The 23,061-nt window shown below is 51.5% G+C and overlaps 1 protein-coding gene across 1 annotated transcript; it reads right to left on the bottom strand.

The window, feature by feature from the left end:
- Positions 1-2,558: 2,558 nt before the first annotated feature.
- On the bottom strand, positions 2,559-5,326 carry LOC129694377 (S-antigen protein-like; the record flags this gene model as incomplete). Its single annotated transcript, XM_055631079.1, has 2 exons — positions 2,559-2,633; positions 5,279-5,326. Coding segments are annotated over 2 exons (123 nt in total), but the record flags the coding sequence as incomplete, so codon positions are not given.
- Positions 5,327-23,061: the final 17,735 nt, after the last annotated feature.

Below are 23,061 nucleotides of genomic sequence, written 5' to 3'. Positions count from 1 at the left end.
ACTTTTTTGCATATCTTTCATTCATTGTTCTTTATTTCTGTACATCATCGTCTATATCTCTTGTTTCCCTTATCCCTAACCAGTCTGAGGAAGGGTCTCGATCCAAAACCTCACACATTCCTTCTCTCTAGCGATGCTGCCTGTCCCGCTGAGTTCCTCCAGCTTTTTGTGTCCCAATACCATTCTATGCTGATCTATCCCACCAAACATCTAACACCCAGACCACCCTTAAATACATTTACTGATATATTGTACCGTCCTCCATGAGTCTGTTGACATGATCTTTCCATGTTCTCAGCATGTAACTCAGTACTCAGCGGGTCAAGCAGCATTTCTGGAGAACATGGATAGTTGAGGTTTTGGTTTGGAACATAGAGACATAGAAACATAGAAAATAGGTGCAGGAGGAGGCCATTCAGCCCTTCGACCCTGCACCGCCATTCATTGTGATCATGGCTGATCGTCCCCTATCAATAACCCGTGCCTGCCTTCTCCCCATATCCCTTGACTCCACTAGCCCCTAGAGCTCTATCTAACTCTCTCTTAAATCCATCCAGTGACGGCCTCCACTGCCCTCTGTGGCAGGGAATTCCACAAATTCACAACTCTCTGGGTGAAAAAGTTTTTTCTCACATCAGTCTTAAATGGCCTCCCCATTATTCGAAGACTGTGGCCCCTGGTTCTGGACTAGCCCAACATTGGGAATTTTTTTCTTGCATCTAGCTTGTCCAGTCCTTTTATAATTTTATATGTTTCTATAAGATACCCCCCTCATCCTTCTAAACTCCAGTGAATACAAGCCTAGTCTTTTCAATCTTTCCTCACATGACAGTCCCGCCATCCCAGGGATCAATCTCGTGAACCTACACTGCACTGCCTCAATCACAAGGATGTCCTTCCTCAAATTAGGAGACCAAAACTGTACACAATACTCCAGATGTGGTCTCACCAGAGCCCTATACAACTGCAGAAGAACCTCTTTACTCCTATACTGAAATCCTCTTGTTATGAAGGCCAACATTCCATTAGCTTTCTTCACTGCCTGCTGTACCTGTAAGCCAACTTTCAGTGACCGGTGTACAAGGACACCCAGGTCTCGCTGCATCTCTCCCTAACCTAACCTAACCCCATTGAGATAATAATCTGCCCCCTTGTTTTTGCCGCCAAAGTGGATAACCTCACATTTATCTATATTATACTGCATCTGCCACGCATCTGCCCACTCACTCAACCTGTCCAGGTCACCCAGCAACCCCCTCATCAGACCGAAATGTAGCAGGGCAGTAGGTGTTTGCGCTCTGAGGTTCCTTGAACAAGGTGGTTAGTGTGCTGACCAGGTGCTATCTCTTCTCCCAGGTTCCATGGTCAGCAATGGATAAAACAAACATTCATTTGCATTTTACCAGATACATGTTGAACTACCAGCACATTATCCATTTGCATTCTGAAGAGACTAGAATGACTCAAATCCAGCCTGCTTAAATACCTTCAGTTATAGCTGGCTTTGGTGCAGATAATGTTTGATGAAATGAAATGAAATGAAATGATTCAATTTATTGTCATTGTCAGTGTACAGTACAGAGACAACGAAATGCATTTTTTAGCATCTCCCTTGAAAGGGAGACACAGGGCGTCGCGGTGTGCCCGGCTGATTTGATGCAGACCAATTTGATGAGGTGGCCGAGCTGCAGGCATGGGCCGGTCCCCCTGGTCCCCCTGGTCCCCCTGGTCCCCCTGGTCCCCTGTCCCCCTGGTCCCCCTGGTCCCCCTGGTCCCCTGTCCCCCTGTCCCCCCCCCTGGTCCCCCTGTCCCCCTGTCCCCCCTGGTCCCCTGTCCCCCTGGTCCCCCTGGTCCCCCTGTCCCCCCTGGTCCCCTGTCCCCCTGTCCCCCTGTCCCCCTGGTCCCCCTGTCCCCCTGTCCCCCTGGTCCCCCTGTCCCCCCCCTGGTCCCCCTGGTCCCCCTGGTCCCCTGTCCCCCTGGTCCCCCTGTCCCCCTGGTCCCCTGTCCCCCTGGTCCCCTGGTCCCCCCTGGTCCCCTGGTCCCCTGTCCCCCTGTCCCCCTGGTCCCCCTGTCCCCCCTGTCCCCCTGTCCCCCTGTCCCCCCCCTGTCCCCCTGTCCCCCCTGGTCCCCTGTCCCCCTGTCCCCTGTCCCCCTGTCCCCCTGTCCCCCCCCCCCCCCCCTGTCCCCCTGTCCCCCCCCGTCCCCCTGTCCCCCTGGTCCCCCTGTCCCCTGGTCCCCCTGTCCCCCCCTGTCCCCTGTCCCCCTGTCCCCCCTGGTCCCCCCCCCCCTGTCCCCCCTGGTCCCCTGTCCCCCTGGTCCCCCTGGTCCCCCTGTCCCCCCTGTGTCCCCCTGGTCCCCTGTCCCCTGTCCCCTGTCCCCCTGGTCCCCCTGTCCCCCTGGTCCCCCCCCTGGTCCCCTGTCCCCCCCCCCTGTCCCCCTGGTCCCCCTGTCCCCCTGGTCCCCCCCCCCTGTCCCCCTGTTCCCCCATGTCCCCCCTGTCCCCCCCTGTCCCCCCTGTCCCCCGTCCCCCTGTCCCCCTGGTCCCCCCTGTCCCCCTGTCCCCCTGGTCCCCTGGTCCCCCTGGTCCCCCCCTGTCCCCCTGTCCCCCTGTCCCCCTGTCCCCTGTCCCCCCTGTCCCCCTGTTCCCCCTGTCCCCCCTGTCCCCCTGTCCCCCTGGTCCCCTGTCCCCCCCTCCCCCTGTCCCCTGTCCCCCCCTGTCCCCCTGTCCCCCCTGTCCCCCTGTCCCCCCTGGTCCCCTGTCCCCCTGGTCCCCTGTCCCCCTGTCCCCCCTGTCCCCCCTGGTCCCCCTGTCCCCCTGTCCCCCTGTCCCCCTGTCCCCCTGTCCCCCTGTCCCCCCTGTCCCCCTGTCCCCCTGGTCCCCCCTGTCCCCCCTGTCCCCCTGTCCCCCTGTCCCCCCCCTGTCCCCCCTGGTCCCCCTGTCCCCCTGGTCCCCCCTGTCCCCCTGGTCCCCCCTGTCCCCCTGTCCCCCTGTCCCCCCCCCTGTCCCCCTGGTCCCCCTGTCCCCCCCCCTGGTCCCCCTGTCCCCCCTCCCCCCTGTCCCCCTGTCCCCCTGGTCCCCCCTGTCCCCCTGTCCCCCTGGTCCCCCTGGTCCCCCTGGTGTCCCCTGTCCCCCTGGTCCCCTGTCCCCCCTGGTCCCCCTGTCCCCCCTGTCCCCCTGTCCCCCTGGTCCCCCTGTCCCCCTGTCCCCCTGTCCCCCTGGTCCCCTGTGTCCCCCTGGTCCCCCCCCCCCTGGTCCCCCTGTCCCCCCTGGTCCCCCTGTCCCCTGTCCCCCCTGTCCCCCTGTCCCCCTGGTCCCCCTGTCCCCCTGGTCCCCCTGTCCCCCTGGTCCCCCTGTCCCCCCCTTCCCCCTGGTCCCCCCTGTCCCCCTGTCCCCTGTCCCCCCTGGTGGCCCCCTGTCCCCCCTGTCCCCCCTGGTCCCCCTGTCCCCCCTGTCCCCCCCTGGTCCCCCTGTCCCCCCTGGTCCCCCTGTCCCCCTGTCCCCCTGTCCCCCTGTCCCCCCTGTCCCCCTGTCCCCCCTGGTCCCCCCCCTGGTCCCCCTGTCCCCTGTCCCCCCTGTCCCCCTGTCCCCCCTGTCCCCCCCCCTTCCCCCTGTCCCCCCCCCCTGTCCCCCTGTCCCCTGTCCCCCCCTGGTCCCCCTGTCCCCCTGGTCCCCCTGTCCCCTGGTCCCCCTGTCCCCCTGTCCCCTGGTCCCCCCTGGTCCCCCTGTCCCCTGTCCCCCTGTCCCCCTGTCCCCCCCCCTGGTCCCCCTGTCCCCCTGTCCCCCCTGTCCCCCTGTCCCCCCTGTCCCCTGTCCCCCTGGTCCCCTGTCCCCCCCGTCCCCCTGTCCCCCCTGGTCCCCCTGTCCCCTGTCCCCCCGGTCCCCCTGTCCCCCTGTCCCCCTGGTCCCCCTGTCCCCCTGTCCCCCTGTCCCCCTGTCCCCCCTGGTCCCCCTGGTCCCCCTGTCCCCCCCCCGTCCCCCCCTGGTCCCCCTGTCCCCCTGGTCCCCCTGTTCCCCTGTCCCCCTGTCCCCCTGTCCCCTTCCCCTGTCCCCCCCCTGTCCCCCTGTCCCCTGTCCCCCTGGTCCCCCTGTCCCCCTGTCCCCCTGTCCCCCCTGTGTCCCTGTCCCCCTGGTCCCCCCCTGGTCCCCCTGTCCCCCCCTGTCCCCTGTCCCCCTGTCCCCCTGTCCCCCTGGTCCCCCTGGTCCCCTGTCCCTCCTGGCCCCCTGTCCCCTGTCCCCCTGTCCCCTGGTCCCCCTGTCCCCCTGTCCCCCCCTGTCCCCCTGTCCCCTGGTCCCCCTGTCCCCCTGTCCCCTGGTCCCCCTGTCCCCCTGTCCCCCCCCTGTCCCCCTCCCCCCCTGTCCCCCTGTCCCCCTCCCCCTGTCCCCTGTCCCCCTGTCCCCTGTCCCCTGGTCCCCCCCGGTCCCCCTGTCCCCTGTCCCCCCCTGGTCCCCCTGTCCCCCCTCCCCTGTCCCCCTGTCCCCCCTGTCCCCCTGTCCCCCCCTGTCCCCCTGTCCCCCCTGGTCCCCCTGTCCCCCTGGGCCCCGGTCCCCTGGTCCCCCTGTCCCCCCCTGTCCCCCCTGTCCCCTGTCCCCCTGTCCCCTGTCCCCCCCTGTCCCCCCTGTCCCCTGTCCCCCTTCCCCCTGTCCCCTGTCCCCCTGTCCCCTGTCCCCCTGTCCCCCTGTCCCCCCTGTCCTGTCCCCTGGTCCCCTGTCCCCCTCCCCCTGTCCCCCTGTCCCCTGGTCCCCCTGTCCCCCTGTCCCCTGTCCCCCCCTGGTCCCCCTTGTTCCCCTGTCCCCCTGTCCCCCTGGTCCCCCTGTCCCCCTGTCCCCCTGTCCCCTGTCCCCCTGTCCCCCTGTCCCCTGTCCCCCTGGTCCCCTGTCCCCCTGTCCCCCTGGTCCCCCCCCCCCTGTCCCCCTGTCCCCCTGGTCCCCCTGGTCCCCCTGTCCCCCTGTCCCCCTCCCCCCTGTCCCCCTGTCCCGCCCCCTGTCCCCCCTGTCCCCCTGTCCCCTGTCCCCCTGGTCCCCCTGTCCCCCCTGTCCCCCTGTCCCCCTGTCCCCTGTCCCCCCCCTGTCCCCCCTGTCCCCCCTGGTTCCCTGTCCCCCTGGTCCCCTGTCCCCCTCCCCCCCCCTGTCCCCCCTGTCCCCCCTGGTCCCCTGTCCCCTGTCCCCCTGTCCCTGTGTCCCTGTCCCCCCTGTCCCCCTGTCCCCCCCCTGGTCCCCCTGTCCCCCCTGGTCCCCTGTCCCCCCTGTCCCCCCCTGGTCCCCCTGTCCCCCTGGTCCCCTGGTCCCCCTGTCCCCCTGTCCCCCCTGTCCCCCTGTCCCCTGTCCCCCTGGTCCCCCCTGTCCCCCTGTCCCCCTGTCCCCCTGTCCCCTTGTCCCCCTGTCCCCCTGTCCCCCTGTCCCCCCTGGGTCCCCTGTCCCCCCTGTCCCCCTGTCCCCCTGTCCCCCTGTCCCCCCCTGTCCCCCTGGTCCCCCTGTCCCCCTGGTCCCCCTGTCCCCCTGTCCCCCTGGTCCCCCTGTCCCCTGTCCCCCCTGTCCCCCTGTCCCCTGTCCCCCTGGTCCCCCTGGTCCCCCTGTCCCCCCCCTGGTCCCCCTGGTCCCCCTGTCCCCCACTGTCCCCCTGTCCCCCCGTGTCCCCCTGTCCCCCTGGTCCCCCTGTCCCCCTGTCCCCCCCCCCGGTCCCCCTGGTCCCCCCTGTCCCCCCTGTCCCCCTGTCCCCCTGTCCCCCCCTGGTCCCCCTGTCCCCCCTGTCCCCCTGGTCCCCCCTGTCCCCCTGTCCCTTTCCCCCCTGTTCCCCCTGTCCCCCCCCCCTGGTCCCCCCTGGTCCCCCTGTCCCCCCCTCCCCCTCCCCCTGTCCCCCTGTCCCCCTGGTCCCCCTGGTCCCCCCTGGTCCCCCTGGTCCCCCCTGGTCCCCTGTCCCCCCTGTCCCCCTGTCCCCCCTGGTCCCCCTGTCCCCCCCCTGGTCCCCTGTCCCCCCTGGTCCCCCCTGTCCCCCTGTCCCCCTGTCTGTCCCCCTGTCCCCCCCCCCCCCCTGTCCCCCCTGTCCCCCTGTGTCCCCCTGTCCCCCTGGTCCCCCTGTCCCCCTGTCCCCCTGTCCCCCTGTCCCCCTGTCCCCCCTGGTCCCCCCTGTCCCCCCCCTGTCCCCCTGTCCCCTGGTCCCCCTGTCCCCCTGTCCCCCCTGGTCCCCTGGTCCCCCCCCTCCCCCCCTGGTCCCCCCCTGTCCCCCCTGGTCCCCCTGGTCCCCCTGTCCCCCCTGGTCCCCCTGGTCCCCTGTCCCCCTGTCCCCCCTGTCCCCCCTGGTCCCCTGTCCCCCTGTCCCCCTGTCCCCCTTCCCCCTGGTCCCCCTGTCCCCCCTGCCCCTGTCCCCCTGGTCCCCTGTCCCCCTGTCCCCCTGTCCCCCTGGTCCCCTGGTCCCCCCCGGTCCCCTGTCCCCCTGGTCCCCTGTCCCCCCTGGTGTCCCCCCCTGGTCCCCCTGGTCCCCTGGTCCCCCTGTCCCCCTGTCCCCCTGGTCCCCCTGGTCCCCCTGGTCCCCTGTCCCCCTGTCCCCTGGTCCCCCTGTCCCCCTGTCCCCCTGGTCCCCTGTCCCCTGTCCCCCTGGTCCCCTGTCCCCCCTGGTCCCCCTGGTCCCCCTGGTCCCCCTGTCCCCCTGTCCCCCTGGTCCCCCCTGTCCCCCTGGTCCCCCTGGTCCCCCTGTCCCCCCCCCCCCCCTGTCCCCCTGTCCCCCTGTCCCCCTGTCCCCCTGTCCCCCCCTGTCCCCCTGGTCCCCCTGGTCCCCTGGTCCCCCCCCCTGGTCCCCTGGTCCCCCTGGTCCCCTGGTCCCCCTGGTCTTGAACGAAGTGGAGAAGAAACCCAAATAGCTGCCAAACGCTGGTTGTCATATACAACAGCGTGGTGGACATCGATGTGCTGGGCAGAGTGTTGACCCTAACGCAGGTGCAGTACACTCTACAGCAAGAGCGGGCAGCGCGGTGGAGCAGCGGTAGAGTTGCTGCCTTACAGCGCTTGCAGCACCGGAGACCCGGGTTCGGTCCTGATTATGGGTGCTGTCTCTGCGGAGTTTTACATTCTCCCCGTGACCGCGTGGGTTTTCTTTGAGATCTCCAGTTTCCTCCCACAATCCAAAGACGTACAGGTTTGCAGGTTAATTGGCTTGGGTTTGTATACTTGGTATAAGTGTAAATTGTCCCTAGTGTGTGTAGGCTTGTGTTAATGTGCGGAGATCGCTGGTCTATGTTTATGTTTAGCGATACAGCGTGCAAACAGGCCCTTTGGCCCACTGAGTCCACACCGACCTAGCGAGCCCCGCACACTAACACTATCCAACACATACTAGGGACAATTCACACTTACACCAAGATAATTAACCTACAAACCTGTACATCTTTGGATTGTGGGAGGAAACCGGAGATCTCGAAGAAAACCCACGCGGTCACAGGGGGAGCGTACAAACTCCGTACAGACAGCACCCGTAGTGGGGATCGAACTCGGTTCTCCGGCACTGCAAGCGCTGTTAGGCAGCAACTCCTCCGCTGAGCCACCGTGGCCCCTGGTTGGTGCAGACTCGGTGGGCCAAAGGGCCTGTTTCCACGCTGTATCTGGAAACTAGCCATGCTGTGGATGTCAGATGACAAGCAGCCCGATCTACCTGCGCCAATACGAAGCATGTTGTTACCGACAGCACCATGGGAAGATGTTGCTGTAGATTGTTTAGGCCCACTCCCATCAGGAGTTGTGATTCATTACCGCAGCAGATATTACGAGTGTGTGATAATCAAGTCTACAACATCGGAAAAGACTGTCGCAGTTTTGATGGAAATCTTCACGTCACGGTCTACCAGTGACATTATTATTCGGCTCAAAGCGAGGATCTGACAAAATTGTCTGTATGTTTGTTTAGGTTTATTTTTGTCCCACGTACCAGGGTTCACTGACGTGTTTGGTTTTACATGGTGTCCAAACATATCAATGGACCATGCATAGATACAATCAATTTAAATTCAAGTATAATAGATATAGCAAAGGTGAAATGTAGAGTGCAAATGTAGATCTCAGCATTGTAATGCATCAGTTCCATAGACAAAGTTCAATGTCCTCGATGGGGTACAGGTGATTTAGACAGTACCCCAGTTTATGGAAGGACCATTCAGAAACCTCACAATTTTGCATTCTGAGACCTTGTAATTGGAACATGAACACTTTTTTTTCTTTCCACAGATGCTGTCCAACTCCTGTGTATTTCCAGCATTTGTGTTTTTAGTTTCATCTGCAGTTTTTTGATGTTCACATTTTCCTCAATGTACTCAATCTGTCCATATTTTGCCAATTAACCTCTTGCCTAAATCCCCTTGAAACCGCTGTATATTATCATCAATACTTGCACCTCCACAACCCTGTGCTGCTGCCTTACAGCGTTTGCAGCACCGGAGACCCGGGTTCGATCCCGACTAAGAGTGCTGACTGACAATAGACAATAGGTGCAGGAGTAGGCCATTCGGCCCTTCGAGCCAGCACCGCCATTCAATGTGATCATGGCTGATCATCCACAATCAGTACCCCGTTCCTGCCTTCTCCCCATATCCTTAACTCTGCTATCCATGAGAGAGCTCTCTCTTGAAAGCATCCAGAGAACCACCCTCCACTGTCCTCTGAGGCAGAGAATTCCACACTCACAACTCTCTGTGTGAAAATGTGTTTCCTCATCTCCATTCTAAATGGCTTACTACTTATTCTTAAACTATGGCCCCTGGTTCTGGACTCCCCCAACATTAGGAACATGTTTCCTGCCTCTAGCATGTCCAAACCCTTAATAATCATATATTTCCATAAGATCCCCTCTCATCCTAAATTCCAGAGTGTACAAGCCCAGCCGCTCCATTCTCTCAGCATATGACAATCCCGCCATCCCGGGAATTAACCTTGTAAACCTACGCTGCACTCCCTCAATAGCAAAAATGTCCTTCCTCAAATTAGGGGACCAAAACTGCACACAATACTCCAGGTGTGGTCTCAATAGGGCCCTGTAAAACTGCAGGAGGACCTCTTTGCTCCTATACTCAATTCCTCGTGTTATGAAGGCCAACATGCCATTCGCTTTCTTCACTGCCTGCTGTACCTGCATGCTTACCTTCAGTGACTGATGAACAAGGACCCCCAGATCCCATTGTACTTCCCCTTTTCCCAACTTGACACCATTTAGATAATAATCTGCCTTCCGTATTTGCCACCAAAGTGGATAACCTCACATGTATCCACATTAAACTGCATCTGCCATGCATCTTCCCACTAACCCAACCTGCCCAAGTCACCCTGCATCCTCATAGCATCCTCCTCACAGTTCACATTGCCACCCAGCTTTGTGTCATTTCTAAATTTGCTAATGTTACTTTTAATCCCTTCATCCAAATTATTAATATATATTGTAAATACTGTGGTCCGAGCACCGAGCCTTGCGGTACCCCACTAGTCACTGCCTGCCATTCTGAAAGGGACCCGTTAATCTCTACTCTTTGTTTCCTGTCTGCCAACCACTGTTCTATCCATGTCAGCACTCTACCCCCAATACCATGCGCCCTAATTTTGCCCATTAGTCTCCTATGTGGGACCTTATCATATGCTTTCTGAAAGTCCAGGTACACTACATCCACCGGCTCTCACTTGTCCATTATCCTGGGTACATCCTCAAAAAATTCCAGAAGATTAGTCAAGCATGATTTCCCCTTCGTAAATCCATGCTGACTCAGACTGATCCTGCTACTGCTATCCAAATGTGCGGCTATTTCATCTTTTATTATTGACTCCAGCAATGTCTTTCTCAACCTCTCCAATCCATTCGACTTGCACCTTATGTTTCCATGGTTGCTGCTTGACCTGCTAACTTCTTCCAGTCTTTGATTTTTGTTCTAGATTCCAGCATCTGCAATATCCTGTCTTCATGAGAGAATCATTTTGTTTTCACCATTTCATGGTCACCATTATGCCTCTCAGGTCACCTTTAAATGTCAGAATTGAGTTAATTAACTAAATTTAAATTTCCCATTGGTGCAGTACATCATTCCAGGTCACTGCTTAGCTTGACCAGTACTTTGTACTGTATTACTATTCCTATTGTATCCCTATTTAATAAATTATATTTAACAGCAACATAAAACAATGAAAATCCTGCACGGAATGAGCAGTGAGATGGATGCTGTCAAATCAAAGGTGAACAGAGAGTGGCACCACTAGATTTTTCTTGCTGCATGATATTATTGAAATTCATCATCAGTAGCACCAAGGTCAGACTTGATGGACTGCAGCAAACCAAGAGAGAAGTGGAAGAACTGGGAATAACACAATATAAGAAGATGGATGATCACTGTGAAGAACATTCTAATTAAGAGCAGCAGGCAGCCAATCAGCCCTTCTAGTCTTTTACAGTGCTCTTTGCTTGAACTATTCCCCATGTATACGATTCCCTTACAGTCCAAGAATCTATTGATCTGTGCTATAAATGAACACGCTGACTGAGGCTCCGCTCAAAAGACTTACCACCCTTTGAGAGAATATGTCTCTGCTCATCTCAGCCTTAAATGACTTGCCCCTTCTACTCAAATTGTGCATCTTGGATTCCGACCTCAGCCAAGGAAAATATCCTTCCTGCGCATAGACTGTCAAACCATTTATAGGTATGTTACAAAACTTACCTTCAGCGGCGCTGCAGTTCTGCCACTGGCCATGTGCGCTACTTTGGCGCCTCTGAGGGGGGGGGGGGGGGTTAAAATGCGTTTTTTCTCCTACCTGTCCTGGATACATTTTCTCGGAGTGCAAGCTTTTGCTGAAGAATTGTTCCAACGGCCGTTCTGTGAATTATTTTTTTAACTGCCCGACAATTTCAGCACAGGAGTAATTTAAAAATCAGCTTCAGCTTCTGACGTCGCCAACGGGGATGGATTTCACATACGGGACAGGTAAAGGAAAGCCGTTTATTTTACATATAAACGTGCTTCTTAGGATGCCTTTAATCCACATTTTACATTGCGAAACGGGTGATTTAGGACCCATACGAACCGGCAGTATTTCCTGCCGATATGGGGTTTAAATTCACCGCAACCGCAACGTTCCAAACGATCGCGTTCCTCAAAAACCCACTCGCAAGGATATTTAAATGGCCATTAATTTATGGGAATTAAACACTAAATTCCTTCCATTTGGCGTATAAATCCATGACAATGAGATTTAAAAATCATGTTATATTGTGAATTCTTGTGTGAATGTTATTTGGACACAGGCTATTTAAAAATGTTAATCTTTTCTTAAGAAATGGATAGATGTTTAGATCTAGTAATTGAATTTTGTAATTAGCTACAATTAGGTAACTAACTAATGATATGCTTTAATTTCAGGTCATCCAAGTAAGATGGTTTCATATTTGTTTCAGAATGCTTCAATCTATAATAACTGAAAATTTCTTTTAGTTCTCTTGATTTTTAAGAAAGTTATGGGCTTTTGACTGTCCTCGATCACAGCTTTTGTGTTAAGTCAATGGAAAAGCAATAGGGAACAAGATGCTAATTTCTGAGTATGAAAATGGCCATATGTTTTTTAATACTGAAGATATGAAAGTGAATTAGGTGTCAAATTAAACTTCTTTTTATGCTTTATCTGATGGGATAAATTGCACTTGATTTTTAAAATCTCAAAATTTTGTAACGTTGCTACCATTTAGGCTGTGATATATTATTATGAGGTCTCTTCCCATTCTATTAAACTCTTGAGAATACTCTCCCCGTTCAATCGATCCTACTGCAAATTTGCCTTCCCTGGAACAAGACTTGTGTAATTCAATGGAAAACACAATGCTTCTAATGTAAGGACCACAAAATTGCATTTAATACTACAATTGCATTCTCACCAAGCCCTGCACAGTTGCAATAAAGTTCCCATGCTCTTCCTGCATGATGCATGAAATACAACTATTAATAACTAACAAATTATAAACAGTTGCCAATGTTGTTGCCATGCTTTGTTTATAAGCCTCAAGATAATCTATTTCCAATGTTTTGTAAATGTAACAGCCCAAATTCCACCTGTTGGTAATCTATGTTCAAATAACTTAAATAAATTGCAATTTGTATAAGCAACTAATTTGGAAAAAATAAAATGGATTTGAAATGGTTTATAACCTAAATTTCCTTAAATCATTGGTACTGAAGCAATTCACAATATGTACGTTAAAACTGCAAGTAATTCAGTTAGAATAATAACGTGATTGTCTTTTCATAAATGTATTTCAAGCTCAAATTGTTAGTTATAATTTCAGTCATATAATTGCATCCAATCAAGGTGAAAAATAGCTTAATATTAGGTGGTGAGCTGCTGGTGAGGCCATATTTGGAGTATCGTGTTCAGTTTCCATCACCCTGCCATAGGAAGGATGTTGTGTAAGAAAGAACTGCAGATGCTGGTTTAAATCGATGGTGGACACAAAAAGACACAAGGGATAGCCCTCGCTTTCTGTCTCCTTCCCTTCCCAGTTCTCCCACCTGTCTTAAGGGCCTGTCCCACGAGCTTGCGACTGCATGCGGCGAGCGCGAGCAAACCGGAAGCGGGGGCCGCGCGGAGGTCGAGTGATCCCCGTACAGGGCCTGTTCCACGAGCTTGCGACTGCATGCGGCAAGCGCGACCAAACCGGAAGCGGGGGCCGTGCAGAGGTCGAGTGATCCCGTACGAATTGACGTGAAGTTTGAGCAAAGGCGTACGCCGTCGAGACGCTGCGTATGGCGTTGAGACGCTGCACACGCCCATCGAGGCGCTGCATACGGCCTCAATGCAGCTGCGGGCTGACAGGCCGTTGCCGCGCGGAATTTTTGGACAGTGTCAGTTTTTCGGAGCCCCGCGCGATGTCGGGACCAGCTCCGCACAACCCCATACGGCTCCGGCGATCGAAGTGGGACCGGCCCCGCGAGGCCGTACGGCTCAAGCGACCACGTTAGGTCACGCTTGCCGCATGCAGTCGCATGCTGGTGGGACAGGCCCTTTACTGTCTCCACCCACATTCTATCTTTGTCCCTCCCCCTCCCCTAACATCAGTCTGAAGAAGGGTCTCGACCTGAATCGTCGCCCATTCCTTCTCTCCAGAGATGCTGCCTCACCCGCTGACACATTTTGTGTCTACATAGGAAGGATGGTGTTAAGTTGGAAAGAGTGCAGAGAAGATTTACGAGGATATTGCTAGGACTTGAGGGGCTGAACTATAGGGAGAGGCTAGGCAGACCAGGTCTTTATTTCTTGGAGTTCAGGAGGCTGAGGAATGATCTTATAGAGGTCTGTAAGAGAATGAGGGCAATAGATTGGGTGAATGGACAGAGTCTTTTACCCAAGTAAGGGAATCAAGAACCTGATGGCATAGGTTCAAGGGGAAATACTTAATAGAATCCCGAGGGGCAACATTTTCACACATAGGGTGGTAGTTATATGGAACGAGATGCCTGAGGCTATAGTTGAGGTAGGTACGATAACAACATTTTAAATACATTTTGAAATGTACATGGGTAGAGGGATATGGGCCAAATGCAGGCAGCATCTTGTTCTATATGGGGGCACGTTTCGGTGCTGTTGGTCTCTTTGATTCTAATTAAAGCTTTGAATTTTCATTTGCTCAACAGTTGTCAATGCTAATTTTAAGCTTTTTTCTCCTCGATTGGATGTAGCAAACGTCGCAGTTTGAACTTAATTTAGTAAATATTTGCTGCAAAAGAAACAAAGAATATTTTTGTATTGAAAGAATTTGAGAACTAACGTCACCTGAAATCTGAATATGCCTGTTCTGCAAAATATTCTTTAACTTTTGGCATTCTGATGAAACTATTTTCATAAAAACTTGAACAAGAAGTAATCCTGGATCTTTGAGACCTCCAGTGGTCATTTTTGTAGGTGTCAGTCTTAACTGAGTGATGGATCTATTGGCTCCGAGTCAGAATATTATGTGTCCAAGGCCATTTGAAACACATTACTGCATAATCTAGTCTGTCACTTTAGACCAACAGTGTTGGAAATGGAGTCTTCTGGATGAGTTTAGTAACCCAGGGCTCTGACACCAAGCATTATTTGAGTTATCCCAGTCTCTTAGTCATTCAGTGTATTCAAGAGTTAGATATAGCTCTTAGGGCTAACGGAATCAAGGGATATGTGGAGAAAGCAGGAACGGGGTACTGATTTTGAATGATCAACCATGATCATATTGAATGGCGGTGCTGACTCGAAGGGCCGAATGGCCTACTCTTGCACCTATTTTCCATGTTTCTATTCCACAGCCAACACCACCTAATACAAATCCCTGGTTGTCTCTATAACTGTGAGGCATTTTGGAATATTCTTGGGCAACAAGTAGTTCTACATAACTGGTTGTTCCCTCTGTATTATGCCACAGAATAGTAAGATTAAACGAGAACTTACCAGTTTGAAGTTTGATCTGTATTTCATGAGGAGTTACGATGAGGGATTACGTGAAGAGCCCGCTCAGCACGCATGCGCGACATACTTCAAAGCAGCGGTGTGGAATCACAGATAGACACAGTTATTGAAGTAAACATAGTAAAGACAAGGAGACATCAGTTTATCAGTTTGACCCATATTATTGAGGGTGGGAGCGGAGGGCACGTAATCCCTCATCGTAACTCCTCATAAAATACAGATCAAACTTCAAACTGGTAAGTTCTCGATTAATCTTACTATTTTACTTCGGAGTCACGTGAGTGACTACGTGAAGATTTTAAAGCTCTGTGATTTCAAACCGTGTAACAGTTCATACTTCACTCACTGCCGAAGTCCTTGAGGGAGGAAGTGTGTTATCGTAATCAACCAATGAATCTGTTTGTAAAAAACAATAATGGTATTTATTAACAATAACAAAAAAAAAAAAAATTGCTCCCCCGGGCTTAAATTATATATTTGCAGATTGTAATATTTTCTCTGCAAATGAAGCAGGTTTTGCCAACGGCTTATTGTAAAAAGTTCGGAACGTTCTTTCCCCCGACCACCCCGCTGTAGACAGGATGTGGTCTATTGGCACATCCATTCTTTTAGCCGCCGACGTGGATGCTGCCCTGGTAGAGTGAGATTTGTACATGTTAGTATTTATACCAGCAGCTTTCAGCACCTGCTTGAGCCATCTTGAAATGGTTTGGCTCGTCACCCGACCATAAGGTTTTTTGTAGCTGACCCATAAGGCTTTTTCACTCCCTCGATGGATTTTTGTTGTGTCTATATAGGACAGTAGGTGGGTCATGGCACATAACCGTGGTTCTGGTGGGTAAGCCCGGAATTCCATGACTGGGTTAGATGTTCCTGGCCTACTCTGTTTGACCAGTCCCTGGATAGTAAATGAGACATGGTCTGGAGTTATGATCATGTTGTCCAGTCGTAAAAGGTGAAGTGACTGGACTCTTTGTGCTGACACAAGTGCCATCAGCATGATCGTCTTGAGAGTTAACTGTTCCAGGGTGAGGGACCTGGCTGGTGACCATCCCCTGAGGTATGTCAGGACCACACTGACATCCCAGGTATGGGTGTACCTAGGTCTGGGGGGGTTAGAGTTGTATATCCCCCTCATGAGTTTGACCACCAGCGGGTGGGACCCCATGGCCTGTTGTCCTGGTGCCTGTATTAAATAGGCAGACAGAGCACTTCTGGCTGTGTTGATGGCGCTGTAGCTGAGTCCTTCATTGTGGTGAAGGCCTGCCAGGAACTCCAGTACATTGGTGACTGTTGAGGTTGAATAGGTGGTTCCTGTATCCAAGCAGTATTTCTCCCACTTCTTGATACTTGATAAGTACTGTTTTCTTGTGGATACACGGTGGGATGCTGTCATGGTGTTGGTGTTTTCTGACAATCCCAGACCCTGCAAAGGCCTTTTCAACCCAGGAGTTTGATTTTATCATGGCATGGGTGGCTTGTGCCAGATACTGGGTGGGTTAGCAATTCTGGGTTACTGGGAAAAGTCATAGGGGTTTCGACGATCATGTCGAGGAGCACTGGGAACCATCGATGTGTAGGCCAGTCGAGTACCATCAAAATACCTGAAGCAGAGTCCATATGTATTTTGCGTAGTACCCGACTGATGAGACAGAAGGGAGGAAGTGCATAAAAGAAGAAATTTCCCCAGTCCAGCGCGAATGCATCTACCGCTGCTGCCTCAGGGTCTGGTTCCCAAGCGACATACATAGGAACCTGGTGATTTAGTCTGGATGCAAATAGGTCAATATCTGGCGTGCCATATTGCTTGGTAATTTTAGCAAATACTTTGGGGTTTAACATCCATTCGGTGTTGTCATTGAATTTGCGTGACCTGGTGTCTGCCACTGTATTTAGCTTACCTGGCAGGTAAGTTGCTGATAGCCAAATATGTCTGTCGACACACCATTGCCAGATTGTGTTGACCAACTTGTCACATGATATCGATTTTATGCCGCCCATATGGTTAGTGTAGGTCACCACCGTAGTATTATCTATTTGTAATCGTACATGCAAGTGATGCATATTTGTTGAATATGCTTTTAATCCATAAAAGTCACCCAACATTTCTAGATAATTTATGCCCAGTGTAAGTAGTAACGATGACTCTGGGTTAGTCCATCTACCACCTGTGCTGGATATGGAATTAGTTGCTCCCCAGCCTTGAGCACTGGCATCTGTTTGGATAACTAATGTAGGGTTAATGACGATGATAGGGCTGGAACTATGCCAAATGTTCTCTACCCACCACTGTAGCTCTGATATTGCTTCAGTGGGTAATTTCATGACTCGGCCAAAGTGACCTGCATGTCGTTTTAGTGCCTGCACTTTTGCTCTTTGTAAGTTTTGATAGTGCAAAGGTCCAAATTGTGTAGCTGGAAATGCTGCTACCATTTTCCCAATTACTCTTGCCACTTGTCGAATACTTGGTCAATCGTTGACCATTAAATTGTTACATGTTTGTGCCAATTCAGCTGTTTTGTTTTTTGGCAAAGTTACAGACATGTGGGCTGAGTTAATTGTGAAGCCCAAGTAGTCCATGGTTGTGGATGGCTTCAACTTAGATTTATCTGGATGTAAGACAAATCCCAAGGTTTCAAACAATTGTTTGGTAGCTGACAAAGCTGATATAGTCAATTCCATGGTCTTGCCTACTATTAAGATATCATCAAGATATGCCATGACAATATGTTTTTGTCTTCTTAATATTGCCAAGGCTGGCTTTAGTATCTTGGTGAATAATCTTGGGGCTTATGTTAGATCGTTAGGCAACGCTTTAAACTGCCATTGTTGCCCCATCCAGGTAAATTTCAGGTATCTGATGATCCTTATGAATGGGTACTGAATAGTAAGCATCTTTAAGGTCAATGCTTGCCATGAAGTATCCTTTGGAAATCAGTTGTTTGGCAGTTACAAACGTTTCCATTTTGAAATGTATATACTTAACAAACATATTTAGTGAAGTTAAGTCAATGATGATGCGACATCCACCATCTTTTTTAGTTTTAGTGAATATATTAGAGACAAATTCCAAGGGTTCATGTTTGGTTTTTTCAATGATACCCTTTGTGATTAGCCTCACGAGTTCAGCTTGTCCCTCTTGTTTTTTTCTTTAACTGAGAGGGAAAAGACCCTCTGGGGTGAGTGCTGAACTGGTGGCAAGTTTTCTAGCCTAAATTCTATTTTGTATCCACGAATGCTGTTGAGTATATACTTGTCATTCGTGATAGACTTCCATGCTTGCTCAAACAGGTGTAATCTCACCCCTGTTAGTATAGATCCCCCACTTTCTATATGCTGGTAGGAACCAGACCCACCTACCTCCATGGTTATGGGTGTTTCTTCTGCTTCTTTGTCGGACGATGAGTCTTCTGATGTGTTGTCTGACGTGTTGCTGTTGGTTGGGGGTGGCGCATTTTCCATGGGGTCCGTTCTGGGCCTTGGCCTAAAAAAGGCTTCCGGTGGTGATGTGCGGACCCTGAGCTTTCACCAGTCCCATAGGGTAGACGTCGACTGGTGGACGCGGTGGGGTACTGCCACTTGGGTTTAGTGGGTTTGCTCGTCCCGGGGCCTGCCCTCATGAGGCCAAATGTTTTGGAATCCTCCTCCATGTCCTTTACTTTTTTGGAGAGGTCCTTGCCGAAGAGCAGGATTTCTGGCTCTGTGGTCAGCGTTTTGCACAAACCCACGAATTTCGGGTTGAGGACAGGTCTTATAATCTCCTTACGGAGGTTGTTAATTTCTAACTGGGTATTACACAGCAGTGCGAGTGTATTCTGCTGATTCGTGGTCATTTCCATCCCATCCACAGAACGAGCATATGAAGTGATGGCTGACGTCAGGAGCCTGAGGATCCGCTGTAGTTTGAGCTCTTGATTGCAGATATTTGGCCCAACGTGTCCCCAGATTTGGCTGTTGACAGCCGGCACGTTGAGCGAGGCACAATTCTCAGGGGCTGAATATAGCTCTAGGGCCTCATTAACCACCTGCTCCTGTAGGGGCTTGTAGGATAGGTGGTTAATGCTGGCCGCCAGTTTTGGCTCTAATGGCCGTCCTGCACATGGAGCTGCCACGTAGCGGTCTACCACACCCAGCAGCTCTTCCTATTCCTGTACCCCAGGCATACTCCCGACATCTTCGGCCAGTGACCCCTCTTCTTGACCAGCCCAGCCCTGGTCGCCAAAGCTGCCCTCGGATGCGGGGGAAGCGATGGCCAGTGCGTGAGGCACTGTGGAGGGAGTGCCTGAACTCCCTTTGCGAGACTGCTCCTCACGAAGCAAGTCTCGCTGGAGCATATGCTCCACGAGCCGCTCCACGCGGCTCAGGCGGCTGTCTCTGCCCCGAGCGGGCGGTGAGACGTCCCCGTCCGAAGAATCGGAAACCACCGGCCGTTTGGTCTTCCGTGCTGCTTTACATCCAGCCCGCTGCTCAGGCTGCGCTAGCGGGACTGGGCTCGGCTCGGTGTCGGGGATGGCGGATCGCTGGGTTAGCGGTCCTACCGCCTCTTGCCCCCCACTGATGGAACGCTCCTCCGTTGGAGTCGAACGGGGGGCAGACTTCTTGGTAAGTCTTGTTCTGTTCATGTTGTCCTGTTGGAACAAAGCAAAACTCTTCGCCAGAAAAAACCTCAGAATAAACTTACCTGACAGTCTGTCTTTTTAAACTGTAGCGGGAGCGCCTGACTCCCGCTGCGTCGCTGTTGCACTGCGTGAACGCAATGTCGCGCATGTGTGCTGGACGGGCTCTTCACGTAGTCACTCACGTGACTCCAAAGTAAAATTACTGATTTGTTGCATCAGCAGTTGGAAAAACGTTGACATTCATAACAAAGGATTTAAATCAGAATGCTTAGAAAATAGAAACATAGAAGCAGGAGTAGGCCATTCGGCTCTTTAAACCAACACCGCCATTCAATATGATCATGGCTGATCATCTAAAATCAGTATCCTGTACCTGCCTTCTTCCCCATATCCCTTGATTCCTTTATCCCTAAAAGCTAAATCTAATTCTCCCCTAAAAACATCCAGTGAATTGGCCTCCACTGCCTTCTGTGGCAGAGAATTCCACAGATTCACAACTGTGAAGAGATTTTTCCTCATCTCAGTCCTAAGTGGCCTACCCGTTATTCTTCAACTGTGACCCCTGGTTCTGGACTCTCCCAACATCGGGAACATTTGTTGCTAACAATAAAATGCTTAAACGGAATGAATGTAGCTTTATGAAAGGGAACTTATGTTTGATTAATCTTTGGAGTTCTTTGATGCTATGTCTAGTCTAGTGACAAGGGAGAACCAGTGAATATGGTGAATTTGAATTTTCAGTCTCCAACAGGCCGCTGGCAAATAAGGAGATAGGAATTTGGAATAATGTTCTGGTGTGGACTGAGTAGTGGTAACTAAGACTAGGTATAAATGGGGAAATAAGGAACTGCAGATGCAGTTTTCCAAAAATACACAAAGGACTGGATTAACTTAGCGGGTCAGGTAGCTAAGTTTAATTTGATTTAGACAATAGACAATGGGTGCAGGATAAGGCCATTCGGCCCTTGAGCCAGCACCGCCATTCAATGTGATCATGGTTGATCATCCCCAATCAGTACCCCGTTCCTGCCTTTTCCCCATATCCCCTGACTCCGCTATCTTTAAGAGCCCTATTTAGCTCTCTCTTGAAAGTATCCAGAGAACCAGCCTCCACCGCCCTCGAGGCAAAGAAGTCCACAGACTTTAGTTTATTGTCACGTGTACCGAGCTACAGTGAAAGGTTTTTACTGCGTGCTATCCAGTCTGCAGAAAGACAATACATGATTACAATCGAGCCACCCGCAGAGTACAGATACATGATAAAGGGAATAATGTTTAGTGCAAGGTAAAGTCCAGTAAAGTCCAATCAATGATAGTGCAAGGGTAGATCATAGCTCAAGTCTTCTCTCCAATTGTTGGTAGGATAGTTCAGTTCTGGATAGGCAACGTTTTGGGTAGGGACTTGTTCAGACTGATTGTAGAGCGGGAAAGACATGTGTCTTTTCAGGTTGGCAGGTTGTGACATGCAATTTCATAGGATGTTGGGTCCCTGCTGTCCACAGCCTACATCAACAAGTTATCTGAAGATACCAAATCTAATGTGTTTAAGTTTACTAATGACACAAAAGTGAGTGGAAACATTAGCATTGATGAGAATACAAAGTGCTTTCAAAACTCTGAAACGAAAAAGATTAATTGGATTTGAATGATGACAGATCCAGAACCGACTGGCCAAATCATCCTCTTATGTTAACAGCATGAGCTATTAAGCCAACCTCTCACCAATTACAACCTAACTGCTTTCTTAGAATTGCCATCTTGTTCCACCAGTCAATCCACATTCATTTCTGGAATATAAATCATCTGTTCCCTCAAATTTAAAAAAATGCAGTTACATCAGAAATCCATTATGACAAAAAAGGGCAATTTTTTACACTTTCAAAAATGTAACATATACTATTTTTGATATAATATTCTGAGAGTTATAAGTTCATAAGTGATAAAAGCAGAATAAAGCCATTCAGCCCATCAAGTCTACACCATTCAATCATAGCTGATCTATCTCTCCCTCTCAGCCCCATTCTCCTGCCTTCACCCCATAACCCCTGCACCCGTACTAATCAAGAAACTGTCAATCTCCACCTCAAATGATTTGGCCTCCACAGCCGTCTGTAGCAATGAATTCCACAGATTCACCCGACTCTGACTAAAGAAATTCCTCAACTTCTTTCTTTTATTCTGAGACTATGGCCTCTAGTCCTAGACACTGCCACTGTGCTTTCATGAAACAGGATCAAGAGGATCGGAGCACAATGGTGAGCACATCTTACTAAAACCATACAAAGCCCACATCGGCCAACAATGTCCCAGCTACACTAGTCCCCCCTGCCTGCACTTGTCCATATCCCTCCAAACCTGTCCTATCACTGTACCTGTCTAACTGTTTCTTAAACATTGGGATAGTCCCAGCCTCAACTTCCTCCTCTGGCAGCTTGTTCCATGCACCCACCACCCTTTGTGTGAAAACGTTACCCCTCAGATTCCTATTAAATCGTTTCCCCCTTCATCATGAACCTATGTCCTCTGGTCATCGACCCCCCTACTCAGGGCAAGAGATTCTGTGCACCTGGTGACCAGGGCCATTATTCTCTAGCGTTTAGAAGAGTGTGAGGTAATTTCAGTGAAACCTGCACAATTCATAATGAGGAAGATTCAAGGATGGCAGTGGAATGAAGGACAACAGGGGGTTGTCGAGAATCAAGAGTCATTGTTCGAAATAAGACCATTGAAGGCAGAGGTAAGAAACTTTGCCAGCTGGGCTATGGGCAAGTGGGTTAATGAGGGCCAGTCACTGAATATATTCAAAAGAGATTGCAACAAATGTCCAGATAACAGGACTACTAGACACTGACGTGAAATAATATCCATGATCTTTGAGTGGCAGAGAGAGGCAGGAACTACCAAATAGCCTCTTCCCGCTTTTGTTTCTTGTGTTAAATGTTCATTTGCACAGTTTATAAACTGGCCTTAAAGCAGTCAAACATCAAGAGCTAATGCCACACATATACAGCACTTAACTGCCATCAAGTTCGCTTACGATTTGCAACCTAATGGAACAAATTTCTTAAAATAATCTAATTACACATTTTCTAAACAAGGATTTGTTGCTTCTGCAGAAGTACTGTGTTCTCCTTCATGATGGATTGCTTGAGAGGAGGCGTGGGGCTCAGATTCCATTGTGACAGCCTGAGTTGAACAATATTTGTGAGTGAAAGGGTACACTAAGAATTTGACATAACTTCAATGGACAAAATGGAGAAGAGCTAGTTAGGGATTTTTTTAAGCTATTATATATTGATGGTGTGTGTGTGTGTGTGTGTGTGTGTGTGTGTGTGTGTGTGTGTGTGTGTGTGTGTGTGTGTGTGTGTGTGTGTGTGTGTGTGTGTGTGTGTGTGTGTGTGTGTGTGTGTGTGTGTGTGTGTGTGTGTGTGTGTGTGCGTGTGTGTGTGTGTGCGTGTGTGTGTGCGTGTGTGTGCGTGTGTGTGTGTGTGTGTGCGTGCGTGTGTGTGTGTTTGTGTGTGTGTGTGTGTGTGCGTGTGCGTGTGTGCGTGTGTGTGTGTGCGTGTGTGCATGGAGGGGAGGGAGGAGGTTAATGAACGAGCAAGGTGTTTGCTTCTTATCTTTCAAGAACTCTTAAGGGGAGAAGGGATTGCTGTTTAGTTGCCTCGTTTCAAGATTGGAAATCTGTAGACTCACTCAATTAGTTTTCCTGTTGTCACACGTGTAAGCTGTACGGGCAGTAGCTGATAAGCCAGACTCACCAAATTACATTCAATATGGACTTAGCATTTGCCAGCCACTGCGACATACACAGACAGGAGTACCTGATTTATGTTTATCTAAAATATATGCAGGTTTTCCTTACTCGCGTGCTGAATCTTCTGGGGTCCCTCGGAAAATGAAAACATAAAATCACACAAAAAAAAATAGGATCCAGAATTTTAAACTTATGTACATTTTAATAAAAAATTCTTCTGGATTTAGAAGCTTAAT

The sequence above is a fragment of the Leucoraja erinacea genome, chromosome 3 (genome assembly GCF_028641065.1).
Source record: "Leucoraja erinacea ecotype New England chromosome 3, Leri_hhj_1, whole genome shotgun sequence".
Lineage (NCBI taxonomy): Eukaryota > Metazoa > Chordata > Chondrichthyes > Rajiformes > Rajidae > Leucoraja > Leucoraja erinaceus.
This window is presented reverse-complemented; position numbering and strand designations above follow the sequence as displayed.